A 19,425-nucleotide genomic window follows, 5' to 3' on the forward strand; every position below is an offset into this window, starting at 1 on the left:
ATAAAAGTATTTAAGCTTATCTCCAGTTTCGCAAATAAAATCTCTGTAGATACACAATCTCTGCTCCCTAAGACCCCAGGTGATTTCAGTGCTTGGCCACACTACTTTTACTTGTTGATGTTTTCACTGTGGTGTAATGATGGGTAACACTGTTGGTTCCTTAGCACTTTATTAAGTTTTGACTCTGGAGTACACATTTTTTAAATATTCTGTGTGATGAAACAGGGAGTCTGCCTAAAGCAATCTGCTGCATACTGAAGTGTGACAGTTGTCTTCAGGAAAAGCACTTGTGTGATGCTTTCTTTGAGCTTTGAACTAGTGTAGCCACTATTTTTCAAGAATACCATATTTATTTGAAAGAACGAATGACAGACATACCAGTTGATGTGGCTCAATGGTTGAGTGTCGACCTATGAACCAGGAGTTTATGGTTCAATTCCTGGTCAGGGCACATGCCCGGGTTGCTGTATCGATCCCCAGTGTGGGGCATGCAGGAGGCAGCCAATCAATGATTCTTTCTCATCATTGGTGTTTCTATCTCGTTCTCACTCTCCCTCCCTCTCCAAAATAAAAAAAAAAATATTTTTAAAAAGATAAGAAAGTTAAAATTTTGGAAAACTTGTAACTATCATCATGAACTTGACAGCTCTTCAATACTTAAAAGGTTTTTCTCAATCCAATTAAATAATGGCAAAGTACATGAATAGACATTTCTCCAAAGAGGACATACAGATGGCCAAAAGACATATGTAAAAATGCTCAAAGTCACTAATCATCAGATAGATCAGCAAATTAAAACTACAATGAGATAACACCTCACACCTGCCAGAATAGCTACCATCAATACATCAACCAACAGTGAGTGCTGACAAGGATACGGAGAACAGGGAACCCTAGTGCACTGCTGGTGGGAATTTCCACTGGTGCAGCCACTGTGGAAAACAGTATGGAGATTCCTCAAAAAATTAAAAATGGAACTGCTGTTTGACTCAGTGATCCCACTTCTGAGAATATATCCTAAGAATCCCAAGGCACCAATCAAAAAAAAATATATGCACCCTATGTTCATAGCAGCGTTATTTACAACTAGTGGCCCATTGCACAAATTTGTGCACGGGTGAGGTCCGGCTGGCCCAGCCCCAATCAGGGTGGATCAGGGCTGGGCCTGTCGGGAGGAGAGGATGGCAGGAGATTGGCTGGCCGGCCCACCTGGACTGGCGGGCCCTGCCACTGATTGGGGTTGGGGGGCCAATTGGGGGCAGGGCAGGCCATGGGGAGGGGCTGTGGGCAGTTGGCCAGCTGGCTCCACCCCCAAATGGGGTGGGTGGGAGTGCCTATCGGGGGCCAATGGCCTGGGGGAGGGGCCATGGGTGGTTGGCCGGCCGGGCCTGCCCCTGATCAGGGTGGGGGGGCCGATATGGGGTGGGGCCTGCCAGGGGGAGGGGCTGCAGGCGATCAGGATGATGGGGGCCCATCGGGGGCGTGGCCTGCTGGGGGAGGGGCTGCAGGATGTTGGCTGGCCAGCCATGCCCCCTATTGAGGTGGGGTGGCGATCAGGGGCAGGGCCGGCCAGGGGGAGGGGCTGTGGGCCGATCCGGGTGGTGGGGGCCCATTGGGGGTGTGGTCAACCTAGGGGAGGGGCTGCAGGAGGTTGGCTGGCCAGTCCCGCCCCCTATTGAGGTGGGAGTGTGATCACGGGTGGGCTGGCTGGGGTGAGAGGTTGCGGGCCTATTGTGGTGGGGTGGGCTAGTGGGGGTGTGGCTGGCGGGAGGGGGGAAGGAAGGGGGCATTTGGCCATCAGGCCCAGCTCTTGATCAGGGTGGGAGAGTCTGATCAGGGGCAGGCCGGCAGGGGGGAGGGGCTGTGATGTTGGCCGCTGGCCCCACCCCCAGATTGGGTGGTTCGCTGGCCACAGTGGGCGTCATAGCGACCGGTTGTTAGGTCATTATGGCCGTATGGTAGCTGCCTTTTTATATATATAGATAGCTAATATTCGAAAACAGCCCAAGTGCCCATCAGTAGATGAGTAGATTAAAAAGCTGTGCTACATTTACATAATGGAATGTGACAGCATGGATGGACCTTGAGACTATTATGGTAAGTGAAATGAGCCAGTTAGAGAGACAAATATCACAAGATCTTGCTTATATGTGGATTCTAATCCTGTATAATAAAGAGGTGATATGCAAATTGACCATCACGCCCTCGCACAAGATGGCTGCCCCCATGTGGTCACAAGATGGCCGCCACAAGATGGTCGGCAGGGGAGGGCAGTTGTGGGCAATCAGGCTAGCAGGGAAGGGCAGTTAGGGGTGACCAGGCCAGCAGGGGAGGGCAGTTAGGGGCAATCGAGCCAGCAGGGGAGGGTAGTTGGGAGCAATCGGGCCAACAGGGAAGCAGTTAGGCATCTATCAGGCCAGCAGGGGAGTGGTTAGGGGGTGATCAGGCTGGCAGGCAGAAGCGGTTAGGGGCAATCAGGCAGGCAGGCAGGCAGGCAGGCGAGCGGTTGGGAGCCAGCAGTCCTGGATCGTGAGAGGGATGTCCGACTGCTGGTTTAGGCCCAATCCCTGTGGGTTTGGGCCTAAACCGGCAGTTGGACATCCCCTGAGGGGTCCCAGATTGGAGAGGGTGCAGGCTGGGCTGAGGTACAACCCCCACCCAGTGCACGAATTTCATGCACAGGGCCTCTAGTGAATAAAATAAACTGATGAACAAAACAGGTCCAGCCAAAACCGGTTTGGCTCAGTGGATAGAGCGTCGGCCTGCAGACTGAAAGGTCCCAGGTTCGATTCCGGTCAGGGCACGTACCTTGGTTGCGGGCACAACCCCAGTAAGGGGTGTGCAGGAGATAGCTGATCGATGTTTCTCTCTCATCGATGTTTCTAACTCTCTATCCCTCTCCCTTCCTCTCTGTAAAAAATCAATAAAATATATTTAACAAACAAAACAAAACAAAACAAAACAAAAACAGGTCCAGAGGCATGGATGTATGGGATAGAATAACAGATCTCAGTGGGGAGGGTGATGCAGGGGACAGGAAGAGATTAACGCAAGAACATTTATGCATATATACATAACCTATGGACACAGACAATAGTGTGGGGAAGGCCTGGGGAGGGTAGGAGTTTGATGAAGGGCATAATTGGGGGACATCTGTAATACTGGCAACAACAACAACAACAAAAGGAAGCACCCCTGGCAATGTTCTGATGACATTTGTGGTAATATTAACAACTGATTTTTTGCATATATAATCAAATGTGTCAATATTTGGTAGATATCAATAACCCAGTGAACCAGTAACTTCAGATGAACAATATATTATGTTACTAAATCATCCATGGGTAAAAAATCCACTCAAAGTGCAAGATAAACCAATGGATTTTAATGTAATAGAGTGTATAAAATTTTTTGATAAAGTTTCTGATTCCTCATTTTAACTAATCTTTAAGAAACTAGCACTTGTTAGTGTTGGTGTACTATCAAAGAATAATCATAGCTATCTGAAAGGAATAACAAAATATGACTCCCTCCTTCTATAGCTTCCAACTGTAGCCCTAACAACATGTCATAAGAGCTGTCTTCTAGCAAGCCAGAAAATAATTTGCACAAATGTGAAACAATGCCGCTTTCTAAGGTTTTTGTTTGTGTATTTAGAAAATACAGAGTAGGGCAAAAGTAGGTTTATAGTTGTTCATATGGAAAATAATACAATAATAAGCAAATAATAATACAAGAATAAACTGTTTTGTATACTCACAACGGTACACCTATTTTGCCCATCCTGTGTACTAGTAGTTACTTTTCCTAAAAATATGTCATTTGTTAACATGTAATGGATTTAGTTTTTTTAAATAAAATAATTATTTAAATAATTTCTAAGTTTAACTTCTAATATGATAAATATTGATAAATACGACCAACATTATCGCTCTTTGGGGAATCCTTAGTAACTTTTAACGGTGTGACAGGTTTTGCTGAAACTTTGGAATCGCTGGCCTAGGAAATGGACATGTAAGTGGAATATTGGAAGAGATGTTTCTTCTTTTCATGAATTTGCAATAAAATTAACAGTAGTACTGTGTAGGATACAGTGGACCACTGGGAAACATTAACAATAAAGAGAGTTGTAAAATGGTTTTTCTTTCCTCTCATAAATCTCTTTAATTTTAACTCAGTTATCATCACATGTAATGCGATTGTTCCATTGCAGAATGAAGCACTGTCCTTAGAAGAAATAAGGATTAGAGTAGTACAAATGCTTGGCACTCTAGGAGGGCAAGTAAGCAAAAATCTTATAACAGGTAAATGAACTTTTTATTAAAATAAATTAACCTCATAGATGTATTGTCCTTTAATTTAGAAGTACAGATCATGGTTTATACTCATATTTATCCTATATGTTATTAACATATTTTCAAATAAGATTACAAAGAATAATTGCCTAATGAAGTGCTTTGATTGTACCATGCCATCTGAATAATTTTTTACAGTAACAGGGAAAATGTTCTAGTTTGGTTATTAAACATATTTTTCATTTTGAAACAATCTAATTTGACATTCTTTTTTATATTAAATGTTGTTTCAGGAATTCAGTATTTTTTAAACATGATATTCTTAATATTTGGATATTTTTTAGAGTGTTTTTAATGATAATTAGGATTTCGTTTAGCAAAAATTCATCTATTTTTACATTTGAAATTTCATATTAAATATACTAGTGACTTGGTTATTTAGGAAGTTATAGCCTATATTGGGAAAATAAGTGCTTTAAAGAGATTTTTAATAAGAATATTATTTACTTATAATTTTTACACAGATTACCTTAAGTCTTTGCTGAAAGTGAAAATTCAACACCCCATATTATTAGACTTATTTAAAAATATTAGTTTAAATTAAATTCAAAAATAGTATATCAGTGATTTGTAATGTTGTAGTTACATGTGTGAAGTAACCAAAAGAGGAATAATGAATAAAGTACTTAACTTAAAAGTATAACAAAATACTCTGGTTTCACTAATGAATTGTAGAGCAGTTAGTATGAGAATGTTTTGAATGAAAAAAAAAAATGCTCTTCTTAATATTTTTAAACAGCTGCATCCTCAGATGAAATGATGAAGAAATATGTAGCATGGGATAGAGAAAAAAGACTCAGTTTTCCAGTACCATTTATGGATATGAAGCCTGTCATTTACCTGGATATATTTCTGCCTCGGGTTACGGAACTAGCTCTTTCAGCCAGTGACAGACAAACTAAAGTACTTTTATTTTTCATTTCACTATTATTTAGAGTCTGTTGGTTTTAAGACATACATTTTTTAGGGAATAGATAATATATTTCAGCCAATTCAATATTAATTTTATATTTCCTATAATATAATAATTAGAAAATGAGTTAATTATCAGAAGATGTTATTGATAAATGAAAGTTAAACATAAGTCATCTTAATAGATAACCTGGCAAAACATTAATATACTAAAAACTTTATATTAGAAAATATAGTACAAAGGGCATTTAACAGTGATTTTTCATGTGCTCGATTATCTTCTCAAGTTGGGAGATTAGAAACATGTAATCCCAAGTTTTTCTAGTAAGTTGTACATTTTCAGAATGCTTCAGATATTCACTGTAGTAGTGATAATTGAAAATGTGCTAACAAGTGAAGCAAAGTTCCGCAACATGGCAGCATTGAAGTATATTTCTTATGAATGTATTAGTCCCATTGCCCAAAGATTTAAAATTTCAATTCTTAACTCTTGGTTAAAGATCAAAGTGAACAGAAAAGCATTAATTTTATACAATATTCTTCTCTTGTTAACATGAAAACTTAAACTTTTTTGAACTCCTGGCCTATTTTAGGTTGCAGCTTGTGAACTTTTACATAGCATGGTTATGTTTATGTTGGGCAAAGCCACTCAAATACCTGAAGATGGTCAGGGTTCCCCACCTATGTACCAACTCTATAAGCGAACTTTTCCTGTGCTACTTCGACTTGCATGTGATGTAGATCAGGTAAGTGATTGCTGTCTGTATATTTGGATTGGGATAGTCTTTTTCATTGGTAAAATGTATTAATTAATATAGGAATATATGAAACTGAAAGTAAAACTCCATATTGTATTTCCCACTGTTATTCCCCAGGACAAGCCACTTTATCTTAGCAAAAATATACTCACAGATCTTTGTAAAAACACATTTTACAAACATGCATAAGTATTTCATTTTATTTGTAAAATGTAGGATGATAGCATTAAAAAATGCTTTCTTTTGTTTATAAAATTTGATTTGGATGGATTTGGTTATCACATTAAAGGTGTCCAAAAAATTGTCTTTTCCTAAAGTTTGTATAGGAAGGGAAATTTTCCTACAAGATATTGAAGACAGAAGAAATGTGCTAATGTAGTGATAACTTGACTTTACAAATGTTTAAAACTACTGAATGGCACAAAAACCACAATTTTAACATATATGTATGTGTGTGTGTGTGTGTGTGTGTGTGTATATATATATATATATATATATATATATATATATATATATATAAATAAAATGTAGGAATTTTTTTGCTACATTCTACTGAAGATGTAAGATCTAAAAATGGGCAAATGGATAAAGAACAAAAATAGACAACTCAAACAAAGAAATATCTGTGGCCAGTGAACTATTTACAGATATTAACGTTTTTAGTAAAGAAAAGGAAGTTCAAATTAAAATGTTATTGTTTGCAGATACTTTAAAAGTTGGCAATGGTGGTATTGCCAGCATGTGGGGAAAGGGCCCTGCAACTTCTGTCTGCTGAGAGTGTGGGTTCGCACAGGCTCTTTGCAGGCAGGGCGAAAGGCCTGGTGACCCGCAGCCCCAGTCCAGCAGTTTCATCACTACCGACGTACTCAGAGCGGTGTGTTAGGACTTGGCATTGTGATTTCCTGTTAGTCACACATCAGATATACCTGCAATTCTAATAACGGGATTTGGGTAACTGGATCATGTATATCCATATGTGAGGTACTGGGCAGCTAATAAACATATTGACATAGCTTAGTATTTATATGGAAAATATTCAAAATTAAGAGGAAAAGTGCTTATAAAAAGTATTTTTTACACATGTATGTGTATATACATGTATACACATATATTTAAATGTGTGTAAATAAAATATTTTGAAAGTTAACAGCAATTTTAAATGTTAACAGTGGTTGTCTTACGGAGATAGGATTGTAGGTGGATGGTTTTCTATATTTTCTATAATTTCTATAAGTGGTGTGTGTGTATATGTGTGCATGCATGTGTTTTCTGTGTGTAGACATACATATATACCTTATATACTAAGGATAAAACAGTGTAATTCTTTTGAAGAAGAAAGTGATGCTTTAAGACCAGTTCAAACTTATGACCTTTATTTTGATTAATCCTAAAAATTGCTTCAAAGGAAAGATTTATTTTATAGAAAAATATCCAGGTGCAAGAGGTCTCTGCATTGTTTTTTTCTGCACCCCAAGGCATGGATGGTTTTTACAGGGTTTTTGAGTGGTGTTCATACCAATGTGCTTCATTCTTGAACTCGGTGTCAGTTGGGAAATAAAACTCTCCTGGATTTGTCAGTGCTCCAGTAGGCGCCCTAGCCTGGTGAGGCACAGAAATGTGTAAGGTACAAAGATAGGGAATGCTTCCCTTCACTTTGCTACAAACATTTTACTCTTCATGTAATGAGGATTGGTTTGTTACCATTTGTCTAGGTAAGTGCTCTGATCCAAAAGGATAATAAAACTTCTCTTACCTCTCCAAGATGATCACATGGTCACACCGAGGCCACTCGGTTAAGCTCCCAAGGTTTCAGAAAGGTGGGCACTGTTTCCCTGGGTATTTCCTTTTAGAGGGAGGGACCCAGGCCTGGAAGACACCCTGGACTGTAAAAGCCAGAGACCCACAGGGCTGTCTGGCCCCTGGAGAGACTTTATTTACATTCTGGAAGTTAGAGTGAGAACTCAGGATCCTTAACATCTGCAAGGAGTCGAGATTTTTCTTTCATTTGGCAGCAATGGAGAGGCAGCTGTCTTCTCCAGTGATACAAGCTTTAAGTCCGGCTTTCTCTTTGTCATTATTTACTTGTTAGTTGAATAATGATAATGTATCTGATCCACAATACCTCAAGTGCACATTCAGTATCAAGTTAATAAAGATGAATACTATAAAACCAATAATATTTATCCTAAATTGCCCTCTTGATTAGAAGAACAATGAGTTTTAATGTGTATATTAGGAAGAACTTGTTCATTATAGAATTTAACTAGAAAAGGAAACTAACAAAACCATGACAATATTATCACTTAATTTTGCCTCTGCCATTTAAATAGACTCTTTTCCAATATAAAGTTACTTCAACATGAAGAAAATAAACTCTCTTGGTATTTTCTCTTCAGGTGACAAGACAACTGTATGAGCCACTAGTTATGCAACTGATTCACTGGTTCACTAACAATAAGAAATTTGAAAGCCAGGATACTGTTGCCTTACTAGAAACGATATTGGTGAGTAAGGGTTGACTTTTTTTTCTGCTGTTCCTATTTTTCTACTTATATTTGATGTGTATTTAGTACTTTAAGAAACATCACCTGTCAAGATATCAAAATATAGCATTTAGCTAGATCATACTGTCTTTTTTCTTTTGTTTTAGAGAATTGGTGGCATGCCATTTTAATAATCAGGATGCCATATTTATTTGTTTAAGTGATACTTTTAAATATCTACAAGCAAATATTCACATCTTAATTAGTTTTCTAGTTTTGGGGAGAATGGTCATAAATTTGACAAACTTGATCTATATTAAGGCTGTGGTGGGGGGTTGAGTGTGGAAGGCGTGAATAAAATTGTTCTTTTATCAGAACCCTTTTAGCAGTACCTATTTTTAAAAGTATCTCTAGTGCAATAACTAAGGATTATTTTTAACTTACCCAGTTTTCTCCTGCATTCAGATTCAACAACTAAAGGGCCCTAGAACAATAGCTTAGCATTTACATAACGCCTTAGAGGTAGAATCATTAAGATTTGGTCACAGGTTCACTAACAGCAGAGAAAATGAGGTCAGTAAAGCCTTAGTGTTCTTTTGACACTTGTTTTATTATAATTTTCTGAACTTGTACAAATAACTTTACATTTGACCCATTGAATGTTATTTGATTTGATTTTACCTGTTATTTACCTATAATTTTTGTTTTGCCATATACTGACTTTGGAATCAAAAGTCCCAATTAAACATATAGCAAGTTTGTCCAAACAAAGTCCTATCATTGCGTCTTTTGCAAATTGATTCCGATTTGAATCTGTGTTGCTTGTGTTTGAAATAAGCCAGAGGAAATAGGGGATTTGACAAGGGCATCCAGACAAAGGAGATAAAGGCTTTAGATGCTTGGTGTGTTTGTGAAGAATTAGCTCTGTTTTGAGTTTTGCTTGCATCGGAGCATTGTGCTGAGAAGGTGGGGCTAAGAAGGTGTGTTGGTTCAGAATAGCAGAACATTGTAGGTAGGTTGACCATACATTCTGGTTTTCCCAGGACAGTCCTGGGTATGCCTGTTGTGTATGTAACTATTAAGAGCACTCCTTTCACTCTCAGAGTGACCCTTAATTGGATAGATGCCATGTTGTGGGGAGTGGAGAGTTACTGAACGTTCTTATTTGCATGGTGACATAATTATATCTACGCTTCATTTCTCTGCACTGTGTACCAGTGAATCCTGCTTATAATAAATACATTAAATTATTTTTCAAAGTTTAATGCAGCTTTATTTATAATAAGCCCAGAACTGAAAATAACAGGGTAATGGATACATAAACTGTGTTATATTCATATTGTACTGCAATATTAAAAAAATGAACTAGTGACACATGTAATACCTGGAGTAGTTTCAAAAACATTAAGTTGATTAAAGGAAGCCAGACACAAAAGAGTAGGTACAGAATTATTCCATTTACATGAAGTTCAATATAGACTATTTCAACCTAGAGATTACCACTCTGACTTTCATCATCATAGATTAGCTTTGTCTATATTGAACTTCATGTAAGCACATTAAATTAAATTAAGTTTCTGGCTTGTTTGCATTCAGATCAACTTATTCTAATGTTTTTATTCTGAAGTTTTTATCTTAGCTATTTCTTTTCCCCTTTTGAACCTTGAAATCAGCTTAAATAAGAGCTTCAGAAAGCATTCGGGTCAGTATGAAAACGTAAAAGAGAGTTGAAAGAAAAGGTAAAGGAGGAAATGTGAAGTTGGTAGTACAGCACTCAAGTGAAAGGGCATCTGTCAGTCTTCTAATAAGAATTGCTAATTTCCTTATGTGAACACAAACACTATATACCTCTGCTCTGAGAAGTGGTTAATAACCTCTTCCATTTCCAGAGATTACTACCGTCTTGAATTCTCATTAACACTGTAATCAAAGATTTCACAAATAGCAAAAAACTAGGGATGTTAGGCAGAAGTACTCCCTTATTTCAGTGTTCAGTGTACTTTTTCAAGTTAAACTTTTTTTATATAGATTTGAGAGGAAATAATGCCTAGAGGGAGACAAAAACATTCAAATTTCCTTAGCCGTTTTTTCAGATATTTAGAGATTGTGCCTTTATGGAGACTACTCTTACAGAAAGTTATATTTCTAGAACCACATCTCCATGTGATTTTTGTTTATGTAGCAGTACAATTTCTTTGGAACTTGCAAGGGTCTTATTCTTTTTAACCTCAATACTTAAGCATCTCTGATTCTGTTATAGGGTCAGGTCAGCAACAAAAATTCCTAGCATGTGGCCATTGTGTTTCTTCAGGGAAAGACTGCTTTGTTGTTACTGGTTAAAGCATTCCTTTTTTTAAAGGATTTTTCAGTTTCTGGATTTGTTTAAAGAAAGTATTGTTATTATGTCAGTTGGAATTTATTAGAGTCTAGATTCTAGACAGATTGGTATTATTGCTGTGTTTTTTTTCTTGAATAGTGCTGTAAATTAATTTTTATAACATACACTGATTATGCTCAGAGGAAGACAGGGTATTCAATTGTCATTTTACGCTTTGTTTTAGGATGGAATTGTGGACCCCATTGACAGTACTTTGAGAGACTTTTGTGGTCGGTGTATTCGAGAATTCCTCAGATGGTCCATTAAACAGACAACACCACAGCAGCAGGAGAAAAGTTCAGTAAACACCAAATCACTTTTCAAGCGACTGTACAGCTTTGCACTTCACCCCAATGCTTTCAAGAGGCTAGGAGCATCACTTGCTTTTAATAATATCTACAGGGAATTCAGGTTAGTAAATCACATGACTGGGGAGAGTGTAAAACAAGTTCTTTAAATTATCTGTAGTGATTTGGAAAAGTGACTTAATGATTATGTGTCTATGTATTCATATATCAAGTATTTAATAAGTGTGTGCTGGGTGCTGTTCTAGTTTCTAGGGATTAAAAAACTGAATTAAAATGCAGTTTGTAGTCAAGAAACTCAGGAACTGCTGAGAAATGCATACACACATAATACTACAGCAGTCTTATAAATGCAACAGACGGCACTGCAGGGTCTTTTGGAGCATCAGAAGACAAGTGTCTAACCCAGCTTGAGTAGGTTAGGGGAGGCTTCCCCTCACATTTATACTTGAAATGTGACTTAAAGGATGAATGGAGATCAGCTAGAGCAATTCAGATATGAAATAGGATGGTATACAAGGAGAGAAAGATATTTTATATATGTATTGATTGTGGAGTTTGAAGCTTAGAAGAGAGTGTTGTGAGGCCAGCCAGGAGCCTTTGTGTGTCCAGTTAAGAAACATAGGTCACCTCTGGTGAGTCCCTGGAGTAGTGGGAACATGGAACATCACGGTTAGATTTCCTCCTAAAATGTACCTGCCAATAGCTATATGGAGTGTGAATCTGAGTGGTACAAGACTGACAGCCAATGAAAGTGCTCTTGGAAAAGTCTAAGAAAAGATAATTAGTCCTTGACCTAAAGTGATTGTTTGTTCATTCACTTAGCATTATTTATTAAAAGTATTATGTGCCATGTAGGATAAGCCCTCAGCTAATATTGTACTCAGTGGCAAAAAAACGGAAAGCTTTTTCTCCAATATCAGGAATAGAAAAGGATGCGCACTCTCACCACTGTTATTCAACATAGTTCTGGAAGTTCTAGCTAGATCAGTCAGGCAAGAGAGACAAAAACTGGAATCCAAATTGGGAATGAAGTAAAATAGAAAACCTTGAAGGCCAAAAAACTACACACACACACACACACACACACACACACACACACACAAAAACCTAGTAGAAACAGTAAGTAAATACAGTAATATTGAAGGATACAAAATCAATGCAATGTACAGATGATGTATTATAGAATTATACACTTGAAACTTACATAGTGGAATTAACCAGTGTCACTACAATGAATTTAATTTAAAAGTTTGCATTTAAGAAAGAGAGAGAATAATTAGTTACAGAGGTAAATGTAAAATTTATACTTGAAATTAGTGTTTTTAAGTAGTGGTACATGATTACTAAGTAATTGTATAATGAGGAACCTGACCTCATTTGGTCAGCATAGCTTTTCTCAGTGGCAGTTGGGATAGAGATATTATAAAACAAAATAAATAGGTGATTAAGTAGATAGATAATGGATGGATAGATTGATAGAAATCTATCTTGTATAAAATGAGTAGAGTTCAAAACACCCACTTCATTATTTTTTAAATCTTTTAAAATTGTAACATATAGGTACAGAAGAATGTTTGCAACATATATGTAAAGCTGTCACTATTTGCAGATGACATACTATGCTATGTATAGAAAATCCTAATGACTCCACCAAAAAACTGTTGTACCTATTAACCAAATTTAATAAAGTTGCAGGATAAAAAGTATGCAATAATTAGTTGTATTGCTTATACATTAATAACAAACTATCAGGAAGAAAAATTAAGAAAAAAATCTCATTTACAGTTGCAGCAAAAAGAATAAAATGCCTAGGAATAAATTTAACAAAGGTGAAAGACCTATACATTGAAAACTATAAGACATTAATAAAAGATATTGAAGAAGACAAAAATGAGTGGAAAGATACTCCATGGTCATGGATTAGAAAAATTAATATTGTGAAAATGTCCACACTCCACAAAGCTTTCTAACCTGGGCTGCCTGGCCACTGCTGCTTCTCCCTTGTTGATGGTTTCCTTTGCTGTGCAAAAATTTTTATTTTGACATTGTCCAATTTGTTTAGTTTTTCTTTTGTTTCTCTCGTCTGGTTAGACATATCCAGAAAGCTATTCCTAAGAGGGATGCAAAAGAGTTTACCGTCTGTTTTCTCCTAGGAGTTAGGGTTTTGGATCTTTACATTTAATTCATTTTTAGTTTATTTTTGTATATGGTATAAGGAAGTGGTGTAGTTTCATTTTTTTGCATGTATTTGTCTAGTTTTCTCAACACCATTCATTAAAGAAATTGTCTTTACCCCATTGTCATGGATTAGTTGACCATATAGGCATGGATTTATTTCTGCGCTCTCTATTCTGTTCCATTATTCTCTGTGTCTATTATTATGCCAGTACCATGTTGCTTTGATTACTATGCCTTGTAGTATAGTTTGGTATCAGGTACTGTGATACCTCCAACTTTGTTCTTTCTCAATATTGCTTTCTCTGTTTGGTGTCTTTTGTGGTTGCTAATAAACTATAGTATTATTTATTCTATTTCTGTGGAAAGTAACCATTGGTATTTTGATAGGGACTGCTTTAAATCTGTAGATTGCTTTGGATAATATGGAAAATTTAGTGATGTTAATTCCTATCCATAAACACAGTATGTACCATGATATTCCATTTATTTGTATCTGTTTTTTTCCTTCAATGTCCTAAATTTTTTTGACTATAGATCTTTTACCTCTTTGGTTATATTTATTCTTAGGTATTTTACTCTTTTTGTTGAAATTGGATTGTCTTTTTATTATCTCTGATAGTTCATAATCTATATATATAAACAGGGAATATGCTAATTAGCCAGGCATCACAACTGCTCAGGAGGAGGCTGCATCACGATTGCTCAGGAGGAGCTGCCGCGCAGATGGGCGGGAGGGGACTGTGTGCCGCCCCCAGCCCCAGCAGTCATGGGGAGGCTGGGGCTGGGGGCGGGCCAGAGTGGAGACACAACACACGGAGAGGCTGGGCCGGGGGCGGGCCGGAGCGGAGACACAACACACAGGAGTGCCTGCGCCCACCCCAGCGGACACAACATGGCGGGCGGCGCTATGTGGGTCAGGTGTGGGTCCTGGCCCCCGACGGGGTGCCTCCTCGCATGGTGGGAGGCAGGGCACCTCCTCGCGTGATTTCAATCGCGTGCTGGGCCTCTAGTTGGTGTATAAAAATGCAACTGATTTCTGAATATTAAATTTATTTCCTGCTACTTTACTGATTTCATTCATTAGTTCTAATATATATATATTTTTTGGTAGACTCTTTAGGGTTTTCTATATAGGATCATGTCATCTGCAAATACTGAAAGTTTGGCTTCTTCCTTTCCAATTCAATTGTCTTTTATTTCTTTTTGCTCTGTGATTGTTCTATCTGGGACTTTCAATATTATGTTAAATTAAAGTGGTGAATGTGGTTATTCTTGTCTTGTTCCTGATGTAAAGAAAAAGCTTTCATCTTTTCACCACTGAGTGTGATGTTAGCTGTGAGTTTGTCATACAGTGTGGCCTTTATTACACTGAGGTATGCTTTCTCTATCCCCACTTTGCTAAGAGTTTTTGTCATAAATGGGTGTTGGATTTTGTCAAATGCTTTTCCTGCATCTAGTGATATGATCATATGATTTTTATTTTGTTTATGTGGTGAATCATGTTAATTGTTTTTGTTGATAGTGAACTAAACTTACATCCCAGGAACAAATCCCACTTGACATTGGTAAATGATATTTTTAATGCATTGCTGAATTGTGTTTGCTAATATTTTATCAACCATTTTTGCATCTATGTTCATTAGAAATATGGCCTGTAATGTCTTTGTTTTTGGTATCAGGCTAATAATGCTGGCCTTGTAAAATGAAATTTGGAGCCTTCTATCTTCTTTAATTTTGGGAATACTTCAAGAAGGACAGGTATTTCTTCTTTGAATGTTTGGTAAAATTCACTGATAAAACCATCAAGTCCAGGACTTTTGTTTGTTGGGAGTTTTTCAAATACCCATTCAAAATTGAATTTTATTAGTACCTAGAGGCCCGATGCATGAAGATTCGTGCAAGAATGGGCCTTCCTTCCCCTGGCTGCAGGCACCGCCTTCACTCTGGCCGGAGCTGCCTTTCTGCCTTCCCATGCTGCCCAGAGGCCTGGAGCAGCTGGGGCGGTGTGGAACACCTGCGTCGTTGCCATGGTGACGACGCAAGCGTCCTGCCCCGCCCCTGGCCACTCAGCGCCTGTGTATGCAAATTAACCTCCCATCTTTGTCGGGTTAATTTGCATACCCACTCCTGATTGGCTGGTGAGCGTCACAAAGGTACGGTCGATTTGCATCTTACTCTTTTATTAGTGTAGATTATCATTCTGTTCAGTTTTTCGTTTTTTTTTTTTTTTTGTAAATACTTTTATTTTAATTTAGTTTTCTTTTTTAAAATTTCTTTATTGATTAAGGTATTACATATGTGTCCTTATTCCCCCATTATCCCCCACCTCCCATTCATGCCCCCACCCCCCTGTTGTCTGTGTCCATTGATTAAGCTTATATGCATGCATATAAGTCCTTTGGTTGATCTCTCCCCCTTACCCCCACCTTCCCCTACCTTCCCTCTGAGGTTTGACATTCTGATTGATGTTTCTCTGTCTCTGGGTCTATTTTTTTTTATTTTTTTATTTTTTTAAAAAAATATATTTTATTGATATTTTACAGAGAGGAAGGGAGAGGGATAGAGAGCTAGAAACATCAATGAGAGAGAAACATCGATCAGCTGCCTCCTGCACACCTCCCACTGGGGATGTGCCCGCAACCAAGGTACATGCCCTTGACTGGAATCGAACCCCGGACCCTTCAGTCCGCAGGCCAATGCTCTATCCACTGAGCCAAACTGGTTTCGGCTCTGGGTCTATTTTTGTTCATCAGTTTATATTGTTCATTATATTCCACAAATGAGTGAGATCATATGGTATTTATCTTTCTCTGCCTGGCTTATTTATTTCATTTAGCATAATGCTCTCCATTTCCATCCAGGTTGTTGCAAATGGTAAGAACTCCTTTTTTACCACAGTGTAGTATTCCACTGATTTAATCCACTCATCTGCTGATGGGCACTTAGGCTGTTTCCAAATCTTAGCTATGGTGAATTGTGCTGCTATGAACATAGGGGTGCTATATCCTTTCTGATTTGTGTTTCTAGTTTCTTGGGATATATTCCTAGAAGTGGGATCACTGGGTCAAATGGGAGTTCCATTTTTAGTTTTTTGAGGAAACACCATACTGTTCTCCACAGTGGCTGCACCAGTCTGCATTCCCACCAGCAGTGCACGAGGGTTCCCTTTTCTCCGCATCCTCGCCAGCACTTGTCATTTGTTGACTTGTTGATAATAGCCATTCTGACAGGTGTGAGATGGTACCGCATTGTTGTTTTGATTTGCATCTCTCTGATGATTAGTGACTGAGCAGGTTTTCATATGTCTCTTGGTCTTCCTTCTGTCTTCTTTCAAAAAGTGTTTATTTAGATCAGTTGCCCATTTTTTGATTTGGTTGTTTATTGTCTTTTTGTTAAGCTGCATGAGTTTCCTGTAAATGTTGGAGATTAAACCCTTATCGTTGATATCATTGGCAAATATGTTCTCCCATGTAGTGGGCTTTCTTGTTGTTTTATTGATGGTTTCTTTTGCTGTGCAAAGCTTTTTATTTTGATATAGTCCCATTTCTTTATTTTCGCTTTAGCTTCCATTGCCCTAGGAGCAGTATCAGTGAAGAAATTGCTTTGGCATATGTCAGAGATTTTTCTGGCTGTGGATTCCTCTAGTATTTTTATGGTTTCCTGTCATATGTTTAAGTCCTTGGTCCATTTTGAGTTTATTTTTGTGTATGGTGTAAGTTGGTGGTCTAGTTTCATTTTTTTGCATGTATCTGTCCAATTTTCCCAGCACCATTTATTGAAGAGACTGTCTTGACTCCATTGTATGTTCATGCCTCCTTTGTCAAATATTAATTGAGCATAGTGATTTGGGTCGATTTCTGGGTTCTCTATTCTATTCCATTGGTCTATATGTCTGTTCTTGTGCCAGTATCAGGCAGTTTTGAGAACAGTGGCTTTGTAATACAGCTTGAAATCTGGTATTGAGATCCCACCTACTTTGTTCTTCTTTCTCAGGATTGCTGTGGCTATTCGGGGTCTTTTTATTCCAGATGAATTTTTGGAGAGTTCAGTTTTTCTATTAATGTCTGAGTTAGTCTTGGTCAGTTGTATGTTTCTAGGAATTTATTGGTTTCTTCCAGGTTGCCCCATTTGTTGGCATGTAATTATTGGTAGTGTTTTCTTATAGTTCTTAGTATTTCTGTGGTGTTGGTTGTTACTTCACTTTCTTTTCTGATTTTATTTTTTTGGCCTCCTTTTTTTCTTGATGAGTCTGGCTACAGGATTATCAATTTTGTTTATCTTTTCTTCTTCTTCTTCTTCTTCTTCTTCTTCTTCTTTTTTTTTTTTTAAAGGGAATTGAATTCTTAATGTATTTTACTTTTATCTTTATTGTTGAAAGTATTGCACATGTCCCCCTTTTTTCCCATTGACCCCTTTTAGCCTGTCCCTCGCCCAAGGTCTTCACCGCAGGTCTGTGTCCTTGGGTTATGGATATATGCATACAAGTTCTTTGGTTAATCTCTCCCCACCTACCCATCCACCCATGCCTTTCCTCTGAGATTTGACTGTCCATCATTTTATTTTGTTCATTAGATTCCGCATATAAGTGAGATCATGTGATACTTGTCTTTCTCTGACTGGCTTATTTTGCTTACCATAATACATTCCAGGTCCTTCCATGCTGTCTCAAAGGGCAATAGTTCCTTCTTTTTTTTACTGCTGCATAGTATTTCATGGTGTAAATGTATCACAGCTTTTTTATCCAGGCATCTACTGATGGGCACTTGGGCTGTTTTCCGGTCTTAGCTATTGTAAATAATGCTGCTATATTCTTTCTGATTTGTGTTTTGGGTTTCTTAGGATATAGCTCTAGAAGTGGGATCACTGTTATCTTTTCAAAGAAGCATCTCTTGGTTTCATTAATCTTTTCTACTTTTTAAGACTATTTCATTTATTTCTGCTCTGATCTTTATTATTTTCTTTCTCTTATTCACCTTTGGCTTTTTAAGTTATTCTTTTTCTAGTTCTTATATGTGTCAGCTTAAATTGTTCATTTGACATTTTTCTTGTTTCTTGAGGTAGGTCTGAATGCTATGAATTTCCATAGTAGAACTGTTTTGGCTCTGTTCCACAGATTTTGGGTCAATGTATTTTCTTTATATTGGTCTCAAGGGATCTTTTGATTTCCTCCTTGATCTCATTGTTAACCCACTCATTTTTCAGTAGTATGCTATTTAGACTCCACATGTTTGTGTTTTTCATTTTCTTTTTGTAATTGATTTTTTGTTTCATACCATTGTGATCGGAGAAGTTGCTCAATATGATTTAATTCTTCTTAAATTTACTAAGACTTGTTTTATGGCCTCACATGTGGTCTAACATAGAAAATGTTCCATGTTCCCTTGAAAAGAATGTATAATCTGCTGTTTCAGGGTGAAATGCTCCAAAAATATCAATTAAGTCTATCTGACATAATGTATCATTTAAGGCCACTTTTTCCTTGTTGATTTTCTGTCTGGATGATCTATCCATTGATGTCAGTGGGTTGTTAAAGTCCCCTACCATTATTGTATTACCATTGGCCTCTCCCTTATGTCCGTTAATATTTACTTTATTATTTAGGTGCTCTTTAGGTTGGCTCACAGATGTTTACAAGAGGCATATCCTCTTGCTGGATTGATCCCTTTCTCATCATTATGTAAGGTCCTTTGTCTCTTGTTTTAAAGTCTGTTTTGTCTTTTTAAAAAAAAAAAAATATTTTATTGATTTTTTTACAGAGAGGAAGAGAGAAGGATAGAGAGAGACATCGATCAGTTGCCTCCTGCACGCCCCGTACTGGGTATGTGCCCGCAACCCAGTTCGATGCCCTTGATCGGAATCGAACCTGGGACCCTTCAGTCCGCAGGCCGACGCTCTATCCACTGAGCCAAACCGGTTAGGGCTGTTTTGTCTTGATACAAGTATTGCTCCCCAGCTTTTGTTTCTATTTGTATGAAATACCTTTTTCCATCCTTTTACTTTCAGTCCGTATGTGTCTTCGTGTTGAAGTGAGTCTCTTGTAGGCAGCATATGTAC

The 19,425-nt window shown here is 37.8% G+C and overlaps 1 protein-coding gene across 1 annotated transcript in view; it reads left to right on the plus strand.

The window, feature by feature from the left end:
* Positions 1–19,425, plus strand: part of PRKDC (protein kinase, DNA-activated, catalytic subunit) — a 236,358-nt gene that overhangs the window by 48,768 nt on the left and 168,165 nt on the right. Inside the window, exons 23-27 of the mRNA XM_080647098.1 lie at positions 4,214–4,304; positions 5,095–5,258; positions 5,861–6,013; positions 8,422–8,529; positions 11,070–11,296. Coding sequence (XP_080503224.1) covers positions 4,214–4,304; positions 5,095–5,258; positions 5,861–6,013; positions 8,422–8,529; positions 11,070–11,296 — 743 coding nt within the window. The remainder of the gene's footprint in view (positions 1–4,213; positions 4,305–5,094; positions 5,259–5,860; positions 6,014–8,421; positions 8,530–11,069; positions 11,297–19,425) is intronic.

Source organism: Plecotus auritus (genome assembly GCF_963455305.1).
Source record: "Plecotus auritus genome assembly, chromosome: 11".
Taxonomy (NCBI): domain Eukaryota; kingdom Metazoa; phylum Chordata; class Mammalia; order Chiroptera; family Vespertilionidae; genus Plecotus; species Plecotus auritus.